The sequence below is a fragment of the Camelina sativa genome, chromosome 11 (assembly GCF_000633955.1).
Source record: "Camelina sativa cultivar DH55 chromosome 11, Cs, whole genome shotgun sequence".
Classification (NCBI taxonomy): domain Eukaryota; kingdom Viridiplantae; phylum Streptophyta; class Magnoliopsida; order Brassicales; family Brassicaceae; genus Camelina; species Camelina sativa.
In genome coordinates, this window is record NC_025695.1 from 41,377,611 (window position 1) to 41,394,022 (window position 16,412).

The following is a 16,412-nucleotide window of genomic DNA, read 5'->3' on the forward strand; positions in this document are numbered from 1 at the left end:
TTTTTTTTTTTTTTTTTTTTTTTTTGGTTAAATAACTTTAGTTGTTTATAATTATAGGTATCAGTTATAATCTCTTGATACTTAATTAGCTGCACTAAGCTCTGTACTATCCAGACACTTTCCGATAACTAAAATCATACAATTATTAATTAAGAACACCCAATATTTTATGACAAAAAAAAAGTTGTATCATGTAGGTGCATGTGTTAAAGTTATATTTTCTTGTTAAAAATTACACATATATATATATATTATATTATTAAGAGATTTGATTGTGAATTATCATCACATTTGGTTGCCATGACTAAGATCGTGACGAAAGAACAACAAAACAAAACTGTGTCTGCATCGGGAAATAAGTGAACAAAGACAAAAATATCTCTGTCGTCTTTTATCATCAGTGTGTTATTGTGCTATCTTCGATTCGAATATAATAGAGAGCCAATAAATCATTTTTTATTCCTACTGTCATAATATATTAGTATATTTTATGTCACTGATATTTATTTATTTTAAACCACGTAATCATTGTACTTCTTTCACAAATTAATTGAACGATTAAGAACCTTAATTTTTGGAAATGCGTAAAGAATGTAATGTAGTGATTAGTGAACTTAACTCACTTTCAATTGGTTATAATATGGAAGTTTATTAACCATTCAAAATGTTACCAGCAGGAGTAAACAATACTATTATTAATATTTTGTTAATATTATTTTCTTCTTTCATGCAAAAATACAATTTTTTTTTTTTTAGAATATTTCATGGTTCACATGCTCACTCGCGAGCGTGGAAAAGTAACTGAGGAAGTGGCAGAGGAACAGAGCTATGCAGAGCCCACACGAACATGTGCTTCGTGTTTTGTGTAACAGTCAGCTACACAAGTTGCAGCCGTACCACACCATCGTCTATTTTAATCCAACCTAATTATTCTTTTAATAATCCTCTCTTATTGCTTAGTTTCCAAAAGCAAAAAAAAACTGGTTTTAAAGTCTAATAATCCCAAAATAAAAGCAAAACAAAGATTGACAAAAATCTAACCTAATCAACATCAGTCACTTGTTTAATGTTAATTTCAAATTGCCAATTCTTATCTATCTTAATCTCATATGATATATCATAATTCTTTTGTCCTTTTTATAACTATATGTGTATTTTATCTAGATTGAACTAGATTCTTGAAATGATGTACTCGTAAAAATATCTATATCTAATGTCAAGAATTTTGGGAGTAAATTAAAATTTATTTGAAAGAAACAGATTTAGGAGATAAAATTTAGATTTAGATTTTATTTTATTTTTTCTGTAAAATTTTCATTAAATAAAATCAATTTTAATTCTAAAAACAATAATTCAAGGCATGATTTTTCACATATTATTTTTAACAATTTTAAAACTTCAAAAGTCGATGTTGTTGGCAAAGTATATAATACGTAAGCGCGTATTAGAATAAAAATACAGTTGTAACAGTGTTTTTTTTTTTGTTATAAAGAAGAAAAGGAACCATATGATTGAAACAATCAATGGAATATATATAAAAAGGACATGTGAAAAAGTAAATAAAATAGGAAATATATACGACAAGAAAGCTTAATGGATTTTTTTCTTTCTTGCAAGTCGTCATGCACCTGTTCTAATTGCATGCTTACATATCTTACTTTTTAGTCTTTATATAAAATAAATAAATCAGAACTCAGATATTAAAACTTTTTGGATAAAAAATTTAACAGGTTTACTTCCATAAACTTGCTAAAATTCAGTGGAAATGTCATAATCAAGAAATTAATTTTATTATATTTTAAAATAATATTAATTGTTATAAGTAATAAATACAATACCAAAAACTATGATTCTTATAAGGAAAGATGGAATCAAAACTAATGTTCAAATTTCAAAATTTATTAGAAGGAGGTATTCAACTTAGATTTAAAAAGATTTGGTAGGATTTTAACATTTTAAGATTTTGGAAGATTTAGGTGCTAATGTAAAATCAACAAGAGATGAATTGGAGAATTTTTTCCTTTTCCTTTTTTTTTTCTTTTTTTTTTACTATGTTTAGCTATAGCTAGATTTATAAGATAATTAATCACTTATAGACAAAATCATTGAGTTCCTGTTTTAGCATACTGATATTTTAACCAATTTAGCCAAAATTAATACGTTTGAATGATTTTGATTGTGTTAAGATTTATTCCAATTTTTTTTCGTTTTTTCTCCAACATACAATATGTAAGGGGTGTATTGAACTGATGATTTTAGGAGATTAGCTGAAATTTTAATATTTCAGAATTTTAGGAGATTTGGGTGTACTTTTAAGAGATTTGATTAGAGTTTATAGAATTTTGAGCTTTGGATTTTGGAATTTGGAATTTGGTGAGATTTAATTATTGAATTTTATTTTAGAATATAAAATTAAAAGAACAACTTGATTCAACGTAATGTGAAGAAGCTTGATCTCTTGTTTCAGTTGTCGGCTCCTTCAACTGATTCTTCCACAAGAAGATGATGATAAAGCTCATCTGTCCATGTATTTGATTCTTGGTTGTGTTGTTTAACGTGTTAAACAAGATCCAGCAAGAACAAGATCAAGTTGTTGGCAAAGTCAATACAATTAAACAATCACGTTTACTGAAACTTCACTCACACTTCCGTTCATGCACTGTGACTAACTTTAATACATATTGGCTTAAAAAAAGTAAAATACTTTCATAAAAATCATAACTTTTGTCTCTTTGGAATCAACTATAACGTTTTCCAAGCTTCTTCAAAGCCCAACAAAAACAATTACTTCACATCAACAAATTAGACACCACTAAAGGGTACATGGTTCATAAACAATTTCATCGTCCAAAAGACTTGAGGGTTGACAAAAAAGGCAGTCACTAATTAGACTTGAAAGTTGTTCACTTGTAAGGTATTTGATAGTGAGCACACCAGAAGCTACATATGCAGTTAGGCTAGGAGCTACATATGCAGCTGGGTAATGAATGAATGATAAGTGGGTGTGTTGTGTAAAGTATGGCGATGGTAACAAACTATTATCTCACATAACTATCTGCGTTTCTATTCTGATTTCATTAACACAATTCGATACGAATGATGCAATCTGTTTTCTCGAAGATTCCTTTTTAACTAAAAAAAACTGGAAAATAACATTAGAAACAAAAGCAAAGAGAGACTTTCGATCAAGTTTTTTTTTTTGGTTTTTTGATATAAAAAACAGAGTTTGCAAAATCAAAAGTACCTAAAGAAATAGAGTTTGCAAGTGAAATTGAGCCCTAGTGTGAACGGATCAGCAGATTTGCTCTGCCATGAAAGGAGGACATAAAACAGTTGAGCTTTTGAAAGTAAAAAATATCAAGAATCCTTCACTGAGCTCCTGAAAGTAAAAAAATTGAATCCAACTTTCAATTATCTCGAAGCTAATATAGGATTTAGGGGATGATAAAAGAAAAGGGGAAATTATTGCCCGAGAGAAATAGACGGAGAAGTTTGAGATTTTTCCAGAAAGAGAGAAGAGAGAAAGAGAGAAAGAGAGAGAGAGAGTTGAAAATAAAAATTGCAACCACTGTAGAAAAAATCTGTTTAACAAATATTTTAAAATTTCACTTTTAAAAGTGTGATTTTGTAAGACATATTTTTGAACTAAAAATGTTGAAAAAGTTCCCTAAAATCCCATTCAGTAGATTTTTTCATAAAAGTGGTGATTTTTTAAATAACAGTAGGTTTAAAGTGAGATTTATAAATTACTGATTGAATAACAAGAGATTGTAATTGATTTTTATAAATTTCACATGATTTTTAAAAATCACCAATTAAATAACAGAAGATTTAAGAATACTCCAAAATATCTTAAAATCCTCATTTCAATACACCTCCGGTATAGATTTAAAATTTACACGGTAAAAAATTTACGATATTAACACAAACCATTTTGCTAAAGTTCTAGTCGGTGTGTAACGTATATAAATATGAAAAGGATAAATTATTGAATAATTAATTATACACAACAAAAAGACATTTCTATGCACTTGGACACTTTTTTCCTTTACATTTTTAGTTTTTATTATGTTGGAATATATATATATATATATATATATAATATAATAGCAAAGGCCTTATGGGCTTTTTAACTCCATCGTGTCCACAATAAACAAATAACTGTAGTGACTCTCTTTCATAAAAAGGCAAGAGGAGAGCTAAGTACCAAACTTTTCCCCTCAGGGTTTCTCCTCTCAAATCACCAACTTGGCCTCTCTGATTGTTTTGCTTTCTTATGTTCTTCATCCATTTCTCCTCCTCTTCTCCCAAGAAACCAATTTCTTACTTCCAAACTACTTCTTCTCTCCCAAAGATCAAAAAGTACTCAAAATGTATCAAGATTCTGGATTAATGCTCCGTTACATGCAAAATTGTTCCACTGATATCCAACAATTCGAAGACCTCTTCAAATCATACAAAATCCCCGATGAAAAGGTTTGATTTTTTTTTTTGTCCATTCACTCTTTATCTCACTTAGAATACAGATCTTTTCTTGAGATGAGTTTTTCTAATTTCTTGGCTGATTTTATAAAACTCACTTTCTTGGTTTTGGGGTTCCTCTAAAGATTCTGATAGGTTCTTTTTTTTTGTCTTGTGATGATGTAATTAGTCTTCTTTTTTTTTTTTTTTTCTCTTGGGGTTAAAAAATTGAAGTGTGAAGTGTTTTTTTTCGTGGTGTTTGTGTGAAGTAGCTAACTTGATTTCTTTGGAAAATTTTTGTGGCCACTAGATGAGATATTTTGGTTCCGCTGACCTTACCAAAATGTGTTTTTGGCTGCTGAGAAAGTTGAGTAAGAAAAAAATTAGGTTTTATTTTTTTTTCTTTGTCCTATGGAATGGAAAGGAATAAAAACGGAATCTTTTCTTCTGCCTGCAAGAAGCCAAAATTTTATTTTTTTCCATTGAGAAAGTAACAAAGGAGTTTTCTCGGGAACCCAAAAGAAAAGTCTCTTTTTTTTATTTGTGGGTTTTGATTTGTGGTAATGGGAATTTGCCTCTTTTTTCACATGAGATTCCGTGTTCTTCAAGACTTGTTCTGTTCTGATTTTAATTACTCTTAAAACTAGAATTTTTTTGCTTTTGTGTTGTTGATTTCATTGGCTCTCTCTCTCTCTCTCTTTGTTTACAATATCAAAAACCTCCACTAGTGAAAAAAAAAAACAAGAATCTCTCTTTTTCTTTGCACGCTTTTTTGAACGAATCCACTCAACAAAAAAAGATTTGTGTTTCACTGTCTGAATGTCTCGAACTATGTTCTGTCTTGTGTGTGGTCTTTGATTCGATGTTACTTATGATTGTGATATTTTCTTTCTTTTCTTTTTGGTTGCAGAACAACACTTTTGTTGAGTCATCTAACATATCTGAGTATGATATTGGAGAAGAAAGTGATCTTTTCAAAGCTCCTGATCCAGTTCTTGAAGAGCCACTCTTAGCCGTTGATCCACTCTCTGCTGCTTTGACTATGATCTCTTGCGGTGAAGACACTTCACAAGGGCTTTGTGAGCTTCCTGATCTTGGATCATTGCAGAGTGGTCAACAGCTTCTGGACAAAGCTTTCTATGAATGTGAGCAAGATCTTTTGATGAAATCAGCTATGGAGTCTCCGTTCTCTGATGTTTTAGACATCAAGAACATCTCTGTGGTGACGACGATCGACGAGAACCAGGATATGCAGAAGAGCGTAAGCTCGGGGAATTTGAGCTCTATGGATTGGTCACATGCACAGCAAGAGACTGTAATGATTCAGAACTTCCCTGATTTCGATTTTGGTTATGGGATGCGAAGAGCCTTTAGTGAAGGCGACATACAGGTTCGACAATCCGAAAAGAAAAGAACAAAAAAAAGACATAAACATTTGAACTCAACTGAAATGTTTGAAACAAAGAGTTGTGTGTCCTATCAAGATTCTTGAGATGATGAATATAAATTTGTTGATTTTGAGTATATTTTTGTTTGTTTTTTTGATGAGCAGAAACTAGGGACAGGTCTTGTTCAATCTCCATTGGATAGGATTATTGTGAGCTGTACTTCAGAGGATCGCCGAGAGAAGCTTTCTCGATACAGGAACAAGAAGAGCAGGCGCAATTTCGGGCGTAAAATCAAGGTATATATACAAACAAAACACTTCAAGATCCTGATCTTAATGATTGAGTATCAAGTCTTTTAGGCTAAAAAGTGACTGAATTCTCATTATGTTGTTTGGTTTTGGTTTCAGTATGCTTGTAGGAAAGCTCTTGCAGATAGCCAACCAAGGGTCCGAGGAAGGTTTGCGAAAACAGAGGAGAGGAAATAGAATGGTTCATTAAAAAAGGGCTCTAAGGAAGGAGTAGACTGAGCAAAAAGGAAGAATAAAGGAGACAAAGCCCATCTCATTAGAAGAAGCTAGTTTTGTTTTATAATATCATCTATGTATAAAACTTAAAAATCTTTATAAGCATCCAAATTAGTTGTTGTATATAAAGGGGGTTTCTCTGAATAAGCTTTTAAGGAAAGAAATTGTAGCTAAGAAAAAAAGTTATATGTATTATTGTAGTTTAAGTAGTAATGTACTTGTTGTGAGAGAGAGATGTAGATACATAATCTATATAAATTCTACATATTTATAAATATATTAGATCATGTGATCATTAAAAAAGGTGTTTGATGTTTCTTTGCTTGTAAGCACTGCAACAGGTTTTGTTATTTTCTAAAATGCTGAAACGTCATGTCATGTAACTACTGGTTCATACCCTTAATGATTTGGTTTCTATGTTGGCCATCCATAGTAACGAATGCACAAACATTCCCCAAATTAAGAAGTAAGAAGTACGGTGCTTTCCTAGTTCTGATCAAAACCCATTTTTTCGACCTTCTTTCTTGAAGAAAAGAAACCAAATCGGTCCTTCGCAGAAATATCCTCGGAAAAAGCTGCCTCACGGCAGCGCTAGGCCTCAGCTCGGAGTCGGAAGGTGTGGACAATGATAAACACTACACTCCGGGTGAAAGATCACTAAATGATACTGCAGCTTCTTTAACACCCGGCTATTCTATCATGCATTGGACTTGGGACAAAAACTAATTTAATACTAGAAAATGTTATTCTTGTGTTTATTAACAAGTTGCACATGTTTCTTGTTTAATAACTACTTTTAGCAAATATTCTAGGTGTGAAAGAAACAGTGAAACTGTTATAAGTGCTTTTTTTACTTTATCTAGAACCTACATAACATAAAACAAAAGGCAGTGAAACACATGACACATCAGTTTCACCTTTCTTCAAAAAAAGGCATTCTTTTGGTGTTTTCAAACTACTCATCTCTTTTTACTTTGTACGAGTCAATTGAACTGTTGTATATCTTTCTCAAACTCTAATATTCAATCTATTTGGTATAAATCTATTAAAAAAAAACACTGAAAAAGAGTAACGAATTCGAGGAAATAACTGTACCTACCAAAAAAAAGTTGACTTCAATAAGATCATGAAATGAAATAAAATAATAAAGAAAAATATATGAATGAATGAATGACCAAACAAAACACAAAAGAGCTCTGTGTCGTAATCGTACCCAAGTAAAACTTCCAGTTCCAGAGTTCCATGGTTCTTGGAGCTTATTACATATATATCAACTACAAAAAAAAACCAAAACACACAGGAAAACAAAAAGAAGTTCGATTTCGAAATCGAAAGAAAGAAAAATTAAAACAAAAACATGAAGAGAATAATAATAATATGTCTTGAATTGAAACTCAAAACCAGAAGACACACGAAACAAAGCAAGGAAGAGAGAAAGGATAAAGCGCAAGTTAGCTCATTTACATCATTCGCCGGTATAATGTGCACACGTCCGAGAACACACACACACATAACCAAAAACAAAAAAAAACGATCTTTTTTTTATTTTATTTGTCTCTTCCTTCATCGTCGTCGTCTTCTCTCTCTCTTAAAAACTCTGTCACGCTCTTCTCTCTCTAAAATTTTCCTCACCGAAGCAGAAAAAAAAAAGGTTTCGTCTCTGGATTAAACAAAATTCAGCATTCTGTTTTTTTTTTTTTTTTTTTTTTCCCTTATCCAAAATCAAAAAACAAAAGTACGCAATTTTTGTTTCTTATAACTTTTAAGACACACAGAGAGAGAAAAGTTTGGATTTTTTTTTTTTTGTTTTGTTTGAACAGATCTCTTTTTCATCTGTCTCTCTCTCTGTGTGGCTCTGTTCTTGATTTGTTTACAAAAGAAACAAGCTTTCTTCAACAATTCTGCTACTTTACTACGATCTCTCGACAAAAGTGGGTCAAACCCAACCGAGGATTGTTCGGTTTTGTGTTCGTTCAAGAACCTGGAATTGGGGGAAAGATTAGGGTTTGTGGAATTTGAAAGAGAAAAAGGTTTGTTTTTTTTTTCTTCTTCCAAGTGTTGTGTGATGCAGTGATTTGGGTAACTCGAATCAGAAGATATGATAATCAAACGGAATTTGAAAACTCGAATGCCGAGTTTGAAACGATGCAACTCTGTAACTGAGGAAGATGATAGAGCTCCTAAGAAGAAGAAGAAGAGAAAGGTCAACAACTTCAATGGTGGTGATTACTATTACCCTCTTAATCTTCTTGGAGAGATTGGTGCTGGGATTGTTCCTGGTAAACTCAATGGCTGGTGTAAGGAGCTCTCGTGTTCTCCTCAAGTTGAGGTTGAGGAAGAGGAGCAGGAAGAGGAAGAGGAGTTAGAGTCAAAGAGGTTAGTTTCTGATTCTAGCCACCGTGGGAGGGAGGATAGGACAGCTGAGGTTTCTCGTCCACCGGTAGTGAGGACATCAAGAGGTAGAGTTCAGGTGCTTCCTTCTCGGTTTAATGACTCGGTTATCGAGAATTGGAGGAAAGATAGTAAAAGCAGTGGCGAAGAACGCGAGGAAGAGATTCAAGAAGAAGCATGCAGGAAGGAGAAAGTCAAAGCTAGTTTTAACCATAGTTTCAAGACAAAGCAACAGGACCCTAGGAACTATAAGTATGGTAGTGCATTGTTTGAAGAAGAAGAAGAGAGAGATGATGATGAGGATAAATGTGAAGAGATTGTTAGATATAATAATAGTAAGATGAGTTCGAGGACCTCGCTTGAAGATGAGTCTCGTCCTAAGAAGGAAGGTGTTTATGGACCAGAGGATTTTTACTCTGGTGATTTGGTTTGGGGTAAATCTGGGAGGAAGGAGCCGTTTTGGCCGGCTATTGTTATCGATCCAATGACGCAAGCACCTGAGCTTGTGTTGCGTTCTTGTATACCTGATGCAGCTTGTGTCATGTTCTTTGGTCACTCTGGGACAGAGAATGAAAGGGTATATTGTATACTATATTGTCTTCTTATTTGATTCGAAAAGCTGTTTTGTTAGAGTTTTGACTGTTGTTAACTTGATCATGTAAGCAGGATTATGCATGGGTTAGAAGAGGGATGATTTTTCCTTTTGTGGATTATGTAGACAGGTGGGTCGCCGTTGGATCTTACTATACGAAATTTTGTGTTTTTTTTTTTCTCTTATATGTTTGCTTAATAGTGTAGTTGTTATGTTAGGTTTCAAGAACAGTCTGAACTGCGTGGATGCAACCCTGGGGATTTCCAGAAGGCACTTGAAGAAGCTCTTATGGCTGACCAAGGATTCACAGAGAAACTGATGCAGGATATCCACATGGCCGCAGGTAACCAGACGTTTGATGATTCTGTCTACAGATGGATTGAAGAAGCTGCAGGCTCGAGCCAATATCTTGATCATGTTGCTCCAAATCAGGCAAGTTTCTCTTTGTTTTGGAGTTCCTTTTTGAGCATGTTTAGTTTATTCTTTCATGGTCATAGAAATTTGAGTTTGTATAATTCAGAACGTGATGAAGAAATATAGAAATCCAAGAGCCTGTGTAGGATGTGGAATGGTTCTTTCTTTTAAGACGGCAGAGAAAATGAAAGCTCTGATTCCTGGAGATCAATTATTGTGTAAACCTTGTTCAAGGGTATGTTAAAGTTTTTGCTATGCTCCTTGTTCAGTTTCAGTTCGATGAAGTCTAACTAATTATCGTTGCAGCTGACAAAACCAAAACAGGTTTGTGGGATATGCAAGAAGATATGGAATCATATGGATAGTCAGAGCTGGGTAATAAAGCATACAAATTTATGTTATATTTGTAGTGTAGAGTTACATAATGTTTTTTTTGTAACTTTACTGTTTGATTACATACGGTGATTCAGGTGCGTTGTGATGGGTGTAAAGTGTGGGTTCACTCAGCGTGCGATCAAATATCACATAAGCATTTTAAGGTAACATGTTCGTGTTGCTCGTTGTCAAGGTTATCATTCCCAATTACTCTCATGTATTAAAATAAATTTTTATTTGTTAATCTGAAGGATTTGGGGGAAACAGATTACTACTGTCCCACATGCAGAACAAAGTTTAACTTTGACCTATCAGATTCTGAAAAACAAGACTCAAAATCCAAGTAGGTTCTCTTCCCTCCAACTGTTATTTTTTAATTCTTACTAACAATTGAATTGTGAGCAAATTATAAATTGAAAGTTTTCTGGTATAGACTTGGCAAAAACAATTCCCCGATGGTGCTTCCTGATAAGGTTATCGTTGTATGCTCTGGAGTTGAAGGCATATATTTTCCAAGTCTTCATTTGTAAGCTGTCACTGTTTTATCTCTGTTTTCACTTATATTGCCTCGTAATTATCCTAGACTTTGTGAAGCAAAAGCCTTTTGACCTCTTAACTTATCCAGACTTTTAGGTATATTTGTTTAAATATATATAGAGTATTCTTATTCCCTTTGGTTTATATACAGAGTCGTATGTAAATGTGGATCTTGTGGCCCTGAAAGGAAAGCACTTAGTGAATGGGAAAGGCATACTGGTTCAAAAGCAAAAAATTGGAGGACTAGTGTTAAAGTGAAAAGCTCCAAGTTGCCTCTAGAAGAATGGGTTTGTTCAAAATTTTCATAGTTTCTCTTTAGGGATATGATCTCTTTCTTTTAAGTCTCTCTGATCATTGAATGCCATATTCCTTCACACTGCAGATGATGAAATTAGCAGAGTTTCACGCAAATGCTACTGCAGCAAAACCTCCTAAACGACCTTCTATAAAGCAGAGAAAGCAGAGGTTACTTTCCTTTCTTAGAGGTAGTAAGCAATTCGGATCTCAGAACCTATCTAAAAGTTTCTACTTCCTTAAAAGCTGCTTATGCTGGTTTGTTCTTTTCTTTCACTATTGGCAGAAAAGTATGAGCCTGTCAACGTGAAATGGACAACCGAGCGATGTGCAGTTTGCAGATGGGTTGAAGATTGGGACTACAACAAGATCATCATTTGCAACAGGTGCTGTTCTAAAATGCGTAGTTTCTCTACATTTTAACGACAAATCATAGATTTTGATTGATAAGTATTACTTAGTTCCCATAGTAAACTTTGTGCATGCTTGATCTTACGTTTGCTGCAAACGGTTTGCATTATCTTCTATCTTTGGATCTCTCGTAATATTGAAGTTCATCGCTATTATTATTAACAATAGTTATTTCTTGAAATATCTAGAGGAAAAGTATCTGAGGTGTGAATATTTTTGTCTTTTGTTGCTTTTACTCTTCAGATGTCAAATAGCAGTTCATCAGNNNNGGACGAGAAACGTTCGTGACTTCACATCATGGGTCTGCAAAGCCTGCGAGACACCTGAGATCAAACGAGAGTGTTGCCTCTGTCCTGTAAAAGGTATGTCTAATTCCTTTTTGCGTTTCTTATTTGGTGAAGCATATTTAACATGGTCTTGTCTTATTTATCTGTTACAACTACTGCAATTAGTAACAGGTGTTCTTCTCCATATTACTTAAAAGAGTTTATTTGACTATACATACCCCTCCGAAATTTTAGTTTCATCCAGAATTTCACAATTTTGTCCGTCAACTAAACTTGCCAATTTTTGTTTACTGATAAAAAGGAGGTGCATTGAAGCCAACTGATGTGGAGACACTGTGGGTTCACGTGACATGTGCTTGGTTTCAGCCTGAAGTATGTTTTGCAAGTGAAGAAAAAATGGAACCAGCTTTGGGTATTTTGAGTATTCCATCAAGTAATTTTGTGAAGGTACATAACCTGATTCCTGTTCCTAACCTTTTGGGAAGTTTCACTATGTGCAAAACTAAAAAAAGCCGGAAACCTTATGCTGTTTTTGATATATTCCAGAATTGTGTAATATGCAAGCAAATACATGGCTCATGTACTCAGTGTTGCAAGTGCTCTACATATTATCATGCCATGTGTGCTTCCCGAGCTGGGTATAGAATGGAGGTAAGCCATATTATTTCTGAGTTTTCCTCGTTTCATATTTGACCAGTATGGAATCAAATTGCTGTAACAAATTGTATTTGAACTGGTATTTAGTAAACTATGTTCAATCTCTACGATATCATAAATTTATTTTGATAATATATGCACATTTTGACTGTAGTTGCACTGCTTGGAGAAAAATGGTCGACAGATAACAAAGATGGTGTCGTATTGTTCTTATCACAGGTAAATTATTCTCAATACCTTTTGCTTGCAAAGTCCTTTCCATCTGATTTTGGTTAATGATTTTGTTTTTCTATGCGGTTTTTGGTGTAGGGTTCCGAATCCAGATACCGTGTTAATTATACAAACGCCTTCAGGGGTCTTTTCTGCAAAAAGTCTTGTTCAAAACAAGAAGAAAGCGGGTTCGAGGCTTATTTTAGCAAATAGAGAAGAAGTTGAAGAGTCCGCAGCAGAGGATACCATTCCAGTTGATCCATTTTCTTCTGCTCGTTGTCGACTATATAAAAGAAAGGTTAATAGCAAGAAGGTATCTTCAAAAGTTCTGTATGCATTGGTTAAAATCCCTTCTGTTTGGTAGACTGATCCCATAATGTGTGTGTTTGTGATTAATAGAGGACAAAACAAGAAGGTATTCCTCACTACACAGGAGGACCTCATCATCATCCTTTAGCAGCGATCCAAACTCTGAACGCATTCAGGGTAAGAAAAAATCATTATGTAGGGTCAATAAGCAGAATGTACCAGGAAACGCAACTTGGGACTGAGTCTTTTTTGTTAAATATAATGTGTAGCATGTGGCAGAAGAACCGAAATCATTTTCCTCGTTCAGGGAACGGCTTCACTACTTGCAGGTAAGCATCCCCAATATGTTGGAAAGAGATTGTAATGTATGTAGTTGTATCAAATATCTGATGAGTTTTTGTCTTGTGGCAGAGGACAGAAATGGATCGGGTTTGCTTTGGTCGATCTGGTATACATGGATGGGGCCTTTTTGCGAGAAGAAATATTCAAGAAGGAGATATGGTAAGCAGAGCCTTCTGAGCATACTCCTTTCCTCTGTCGTGTTGAAGAATGTTGAAATATAATTTCTTTTCAGGTTCTTGAATACCGTGGGGAACAAGTGAGAGGAACAATTGCAGACTTGAGGGAAGCAAGATATCGTAAGGAAGGGAAGGATTGCTATGTGAGTTGAAATCATTTTCTCCCTTGTGACAGTCTTTTTAGCTTCGGTTGTGTAAATCGATTTGTTAAACTTTATATTTGTTTAAATTTGTTGCAGCTGTTTAAGATTAGCGAGGAAGTAGTGGTGGATGCTACAGAAAAAGGAAATATCGCTCGACTAATAAACCATTCGGTAAGCAATCCATCATGTATATAAATTGAGTGTTTACCGACAGAGAGAGAGTCTTATGTCCAAAACCTTGGTGTGTTGTGTGATGCAGTGTATGCCAAATTGCTATGCAAGGATTATGAGTGTAGGAGATGACGAAAGTAGGATTGTTCTGATTGCCAAGACCACTGTAGCCTCTGGGGAGGAGTTAACGTATACACATCACTCTCTTGAACATGATTCAAGTATCACCCTTCGATTCATTGATTATGACATGGTTGTGTGTTTTTGCAGATATGATTATTTGTTTGATCCAGATGAGGCAGATGAATTCAAAGTGCCATGTCTATGCAAATCTAGCAATTGCAGAAAGTTCATGAATTAGAGAAAGTTGTATGTAGCTGCTCTTACACATAAGAAGAAGAAGAAGAAGAAGAAAGCAGGGCAATGTTTGTCCTCAATTACAACTAACCCAGGAAGCTTGAATAGGAAACGTATGGAGCTTAAAGCTGATGTAACTTCTGAATAAGACACTTCTAAGCTCCAAGGCATTTGTTTTGTAGGGTATAGAGACTGAGAGTAGTTTGTAGCGAAGTCCTTATTTTATGTATAGCTAATTTCCAAACATTTTCCGTTTTAGGGTTTCAATAACTCAAAAGTTAAGAAAGCAAAAAAAACGAAAAACACTGCAAAGCATTTTTTGTTTCTCTAATGATATTTCTTTTATTATTTCTTTCGGCACGAAATTGGTAAATATTGCACAAAACAAAAGGAACATGAGAAGAAAATAAAGATATGAATTTTGAGAAGGAAAAAAAATTGCATTGGAAGTAAAGATTTTGAAAAAAACAAAACAGATATGAGATGGAAATATAGAAATGTCTTAATGTGTACTTTGAGGAGAATCATGTATCCGACTTATTACTGACTCATCAGATTCATGAACTAATGGTTCTGTTACCTTTGGAGATACATCCCCAACAACTACATCACCAGCTTCCTTCTTCTCTTCTGCTTCTTCCATGTTCTCGTCTACATACAAATCTTTCCGCTCATCGACATCCATAGCCACGCGTGCCGGTGAATCTACTGACAAGGTAACTGGATCATCTTCTGGAACACCATCATGCTCGGGAGCCGGTGAAGCTACTGACAAGTAGGTAACTGGATCATCTTCTGGACCACCATCATGCTCGGGAGCTGTCTCCATTGTTTGGTCTACACCAGCTCCATCATCTGGCTTCGGCTTCGTCTCTTGCTCATCACCTTCAATGTTGTCTGAAGCCACAGCTTGCACATAACCTTCAATGTCATCTGACGCCACAGCTTTTAGGGACTCAGGTGACTTGTCTGGGTTGGGAGACAAAGATCCTGCGTCTAGTGTTTCTATCTCCATTTCTGTACCAACATGTGACGACACTTTTTGCAGTTCATTTTGGGATGTGTCTGAATCTGACACATCCGCAATTTTCACATCTGATGTCTCCGTTGAACTAATTACTTTCACTTCATCATTAAGATCATCAGTGTTTTCGACTTTAACCAGATTGGAAGGAGAGACTTGAGAAGGCCCGTGACTTTTGACATTTGGAAGACCCTTTATTTCAAATCGTTGCTCCTTATAGAAGTCCATAGCTATCTGCAAGTGGGAAAGCTCACATTAATGTATCGAAGTCTCAAACTGCCAGGAGCTACTACCAGAGTTCCTTGTCTTAGTTAGGGTATTACCTGAAATACTGAAAAGTTCTGAGATGGTAACAGTGAAAGAGCCGCCAAGGAAGTACTGTTACTTTTGGGCACTCTCTTCCCACCTTCCTGTCATTTAGAGAATGTAGAGATATAAGAAAAAAAATCTCTTAAGTTACAAACAAATGATTGATGTCTTCTAGAAGCTTTTGCTTCATCAGTTTAATATCAGAGCTTCATCTCTTTGATATCATGTCTGAGGATAGAAAATTTCACCTTGAGATTTACAAACACGGCAGTTCCATCGTCAGCTGTTAGATGTTCTTCACCTATCAATAAGCTAATGCATTTACGCAGCTCGGAATCAGTAAGTCCTGCTGATATATCAAGCTTTGAGAGATAATGCCGGCGATAACGTTCAGTGTTATCAATTGTTTCTGAAACAAGATCTTCAGCTGCAACTTCCGCCATCACTTTGGGAGAACTTGCATGCACTTCTTTTGCTGGAGATGTTAGATTTGACCCAGCTTCAACGCTTTTTGCCCTGTTATTATCAGAGTGACTTGTTTGGCCACCAAGAGACTCATCATCAGCAACCTGAGCTGAGTTATCATCTTTAACAGACATTGATGAGACTTCCATGCTCGCATCTCCATTTCGAGTTTTCCATTCATCTGCACCAGATTCCCAGCCCCGGCCTTGCATCCGCCTGTTATGGTCCCACTCAGATCCCCCATACATGTTTGATTCATCCCTGAAACCACTATTACTCATATCCCCAAAAAATCCATGCATGTGAGAAGCGCTTGAGGCATCCATCATATTCTGCCACCCGAGTGGACGCATGTGACCAGAGAACCTGTCAGCATCAGGTATATGGTAAGAGATTCCCTGATGGTTCATTTCCATTGAAGGCCTCACCCCAAAGAGAGATGGAGATGGGAATTGCGGCATCATAGTTTGGAAACCTCCATGAGGTGGAACGTGTTGAAATGGAATATATCCATTTGGAAGTGTAGATGGCCAGCTTGGGACACCTCTCCACATATTACCTTGCCCTCTGCCCAT

General features: G+C 35.0%; 3 protein-coding genes across 4 annotated transcripts in view; 2 read left to right on the forward strand and 1 right to left on the reverse strand.

The window, feature by feature from the left end:
• On the forward strand, positions 4,140–6,612 carry LOC104725858 (zinc finger protein CONSTANS-LIKE 1). Of its 2 annotated transcripts, none has more exons than XM_010444600.2 (4): positions 4,140–4,476; positions 5,372–5,851; positions 6,014–6,145; positions 6,257–6,612. In XM_010444600.2, the coding sequence occupies exons 1-4, from the start codon at positions 4,372–4,374 to the stop codon at positions 6,332–6,334; spliced, it is 795 nt and encodes a 264-aa protein (XP_010442902.1). In that variant the 5' UTR covers positions 4,140–4,371; the 3' UTR covers positions 6,335–6,612. The 2 variants fall into 2 exon arrangements, with proteins under 2 accessions (XP_010442902.1, XP_010442903.1); XM_010444601.2 differs by lacking the exon at positions 4,140–4,476 and adding an exon at positions 4,878–5,021 and having other exon boundaries at positions 6,257–6,464.
• On the forward strand, positions 8,472–14,361 carry LOC104725861 (histone-lysine N-methyltransferase ATX5). Its single transcript, XM_010444604.2, has 23 exons — positions 8,472–9,341; positions 9,431–9,486; positions 9,575–9,788; positions 9,877–10,005; positions 10,077–10,145; positions 10,241–10,309; positions 10,397–10,488; positions 10,579–10,671; positions 10,834–10,969; positions 11,065–11,167; positions 11,263–11,362; positions 11,631–11,749; positions 11,976–12,121; positions 12,221–12,325; positions 12,486–12,550; positions 12,641–12,854; positions 12,941–13,027; positions 13,120–13,179; positions 13,262–13,351; positions 13,425–13,511; positions 13,608–13,682; positions 13,771–13,871; positions 13,953–14,361. Exons 1-23 carry the CDS (start codon positions 8,472–8,474, stop codon positions 14,041–14,043), a joined length of 3,171 nt encoding a protein of 1,056 aa, XP_010442906.1. The 3' UTR covers positions 14,044–14,361.
• The window catches only part of LOC104725860 (uncharacterized protein DDB_G0283697), a gene marked incomplete in the record, with an annotated part of 3,406 nt that continues 1,435 nt past the window's right edge, over positions 14,442–16,412 (reverse strand). Inside the window, 3 exon segments of the mRNA XM_019232875.1 lie at positions 14,442–15,297; positions 15,387–15,473; positions 15,621–16,412. Of these exon segments, the coding sequence (XP_019088420.1) occupies positions 14,542–15,297; positions 15,387–15,473; positions 15,621–16,412 (1,635 nt within the window).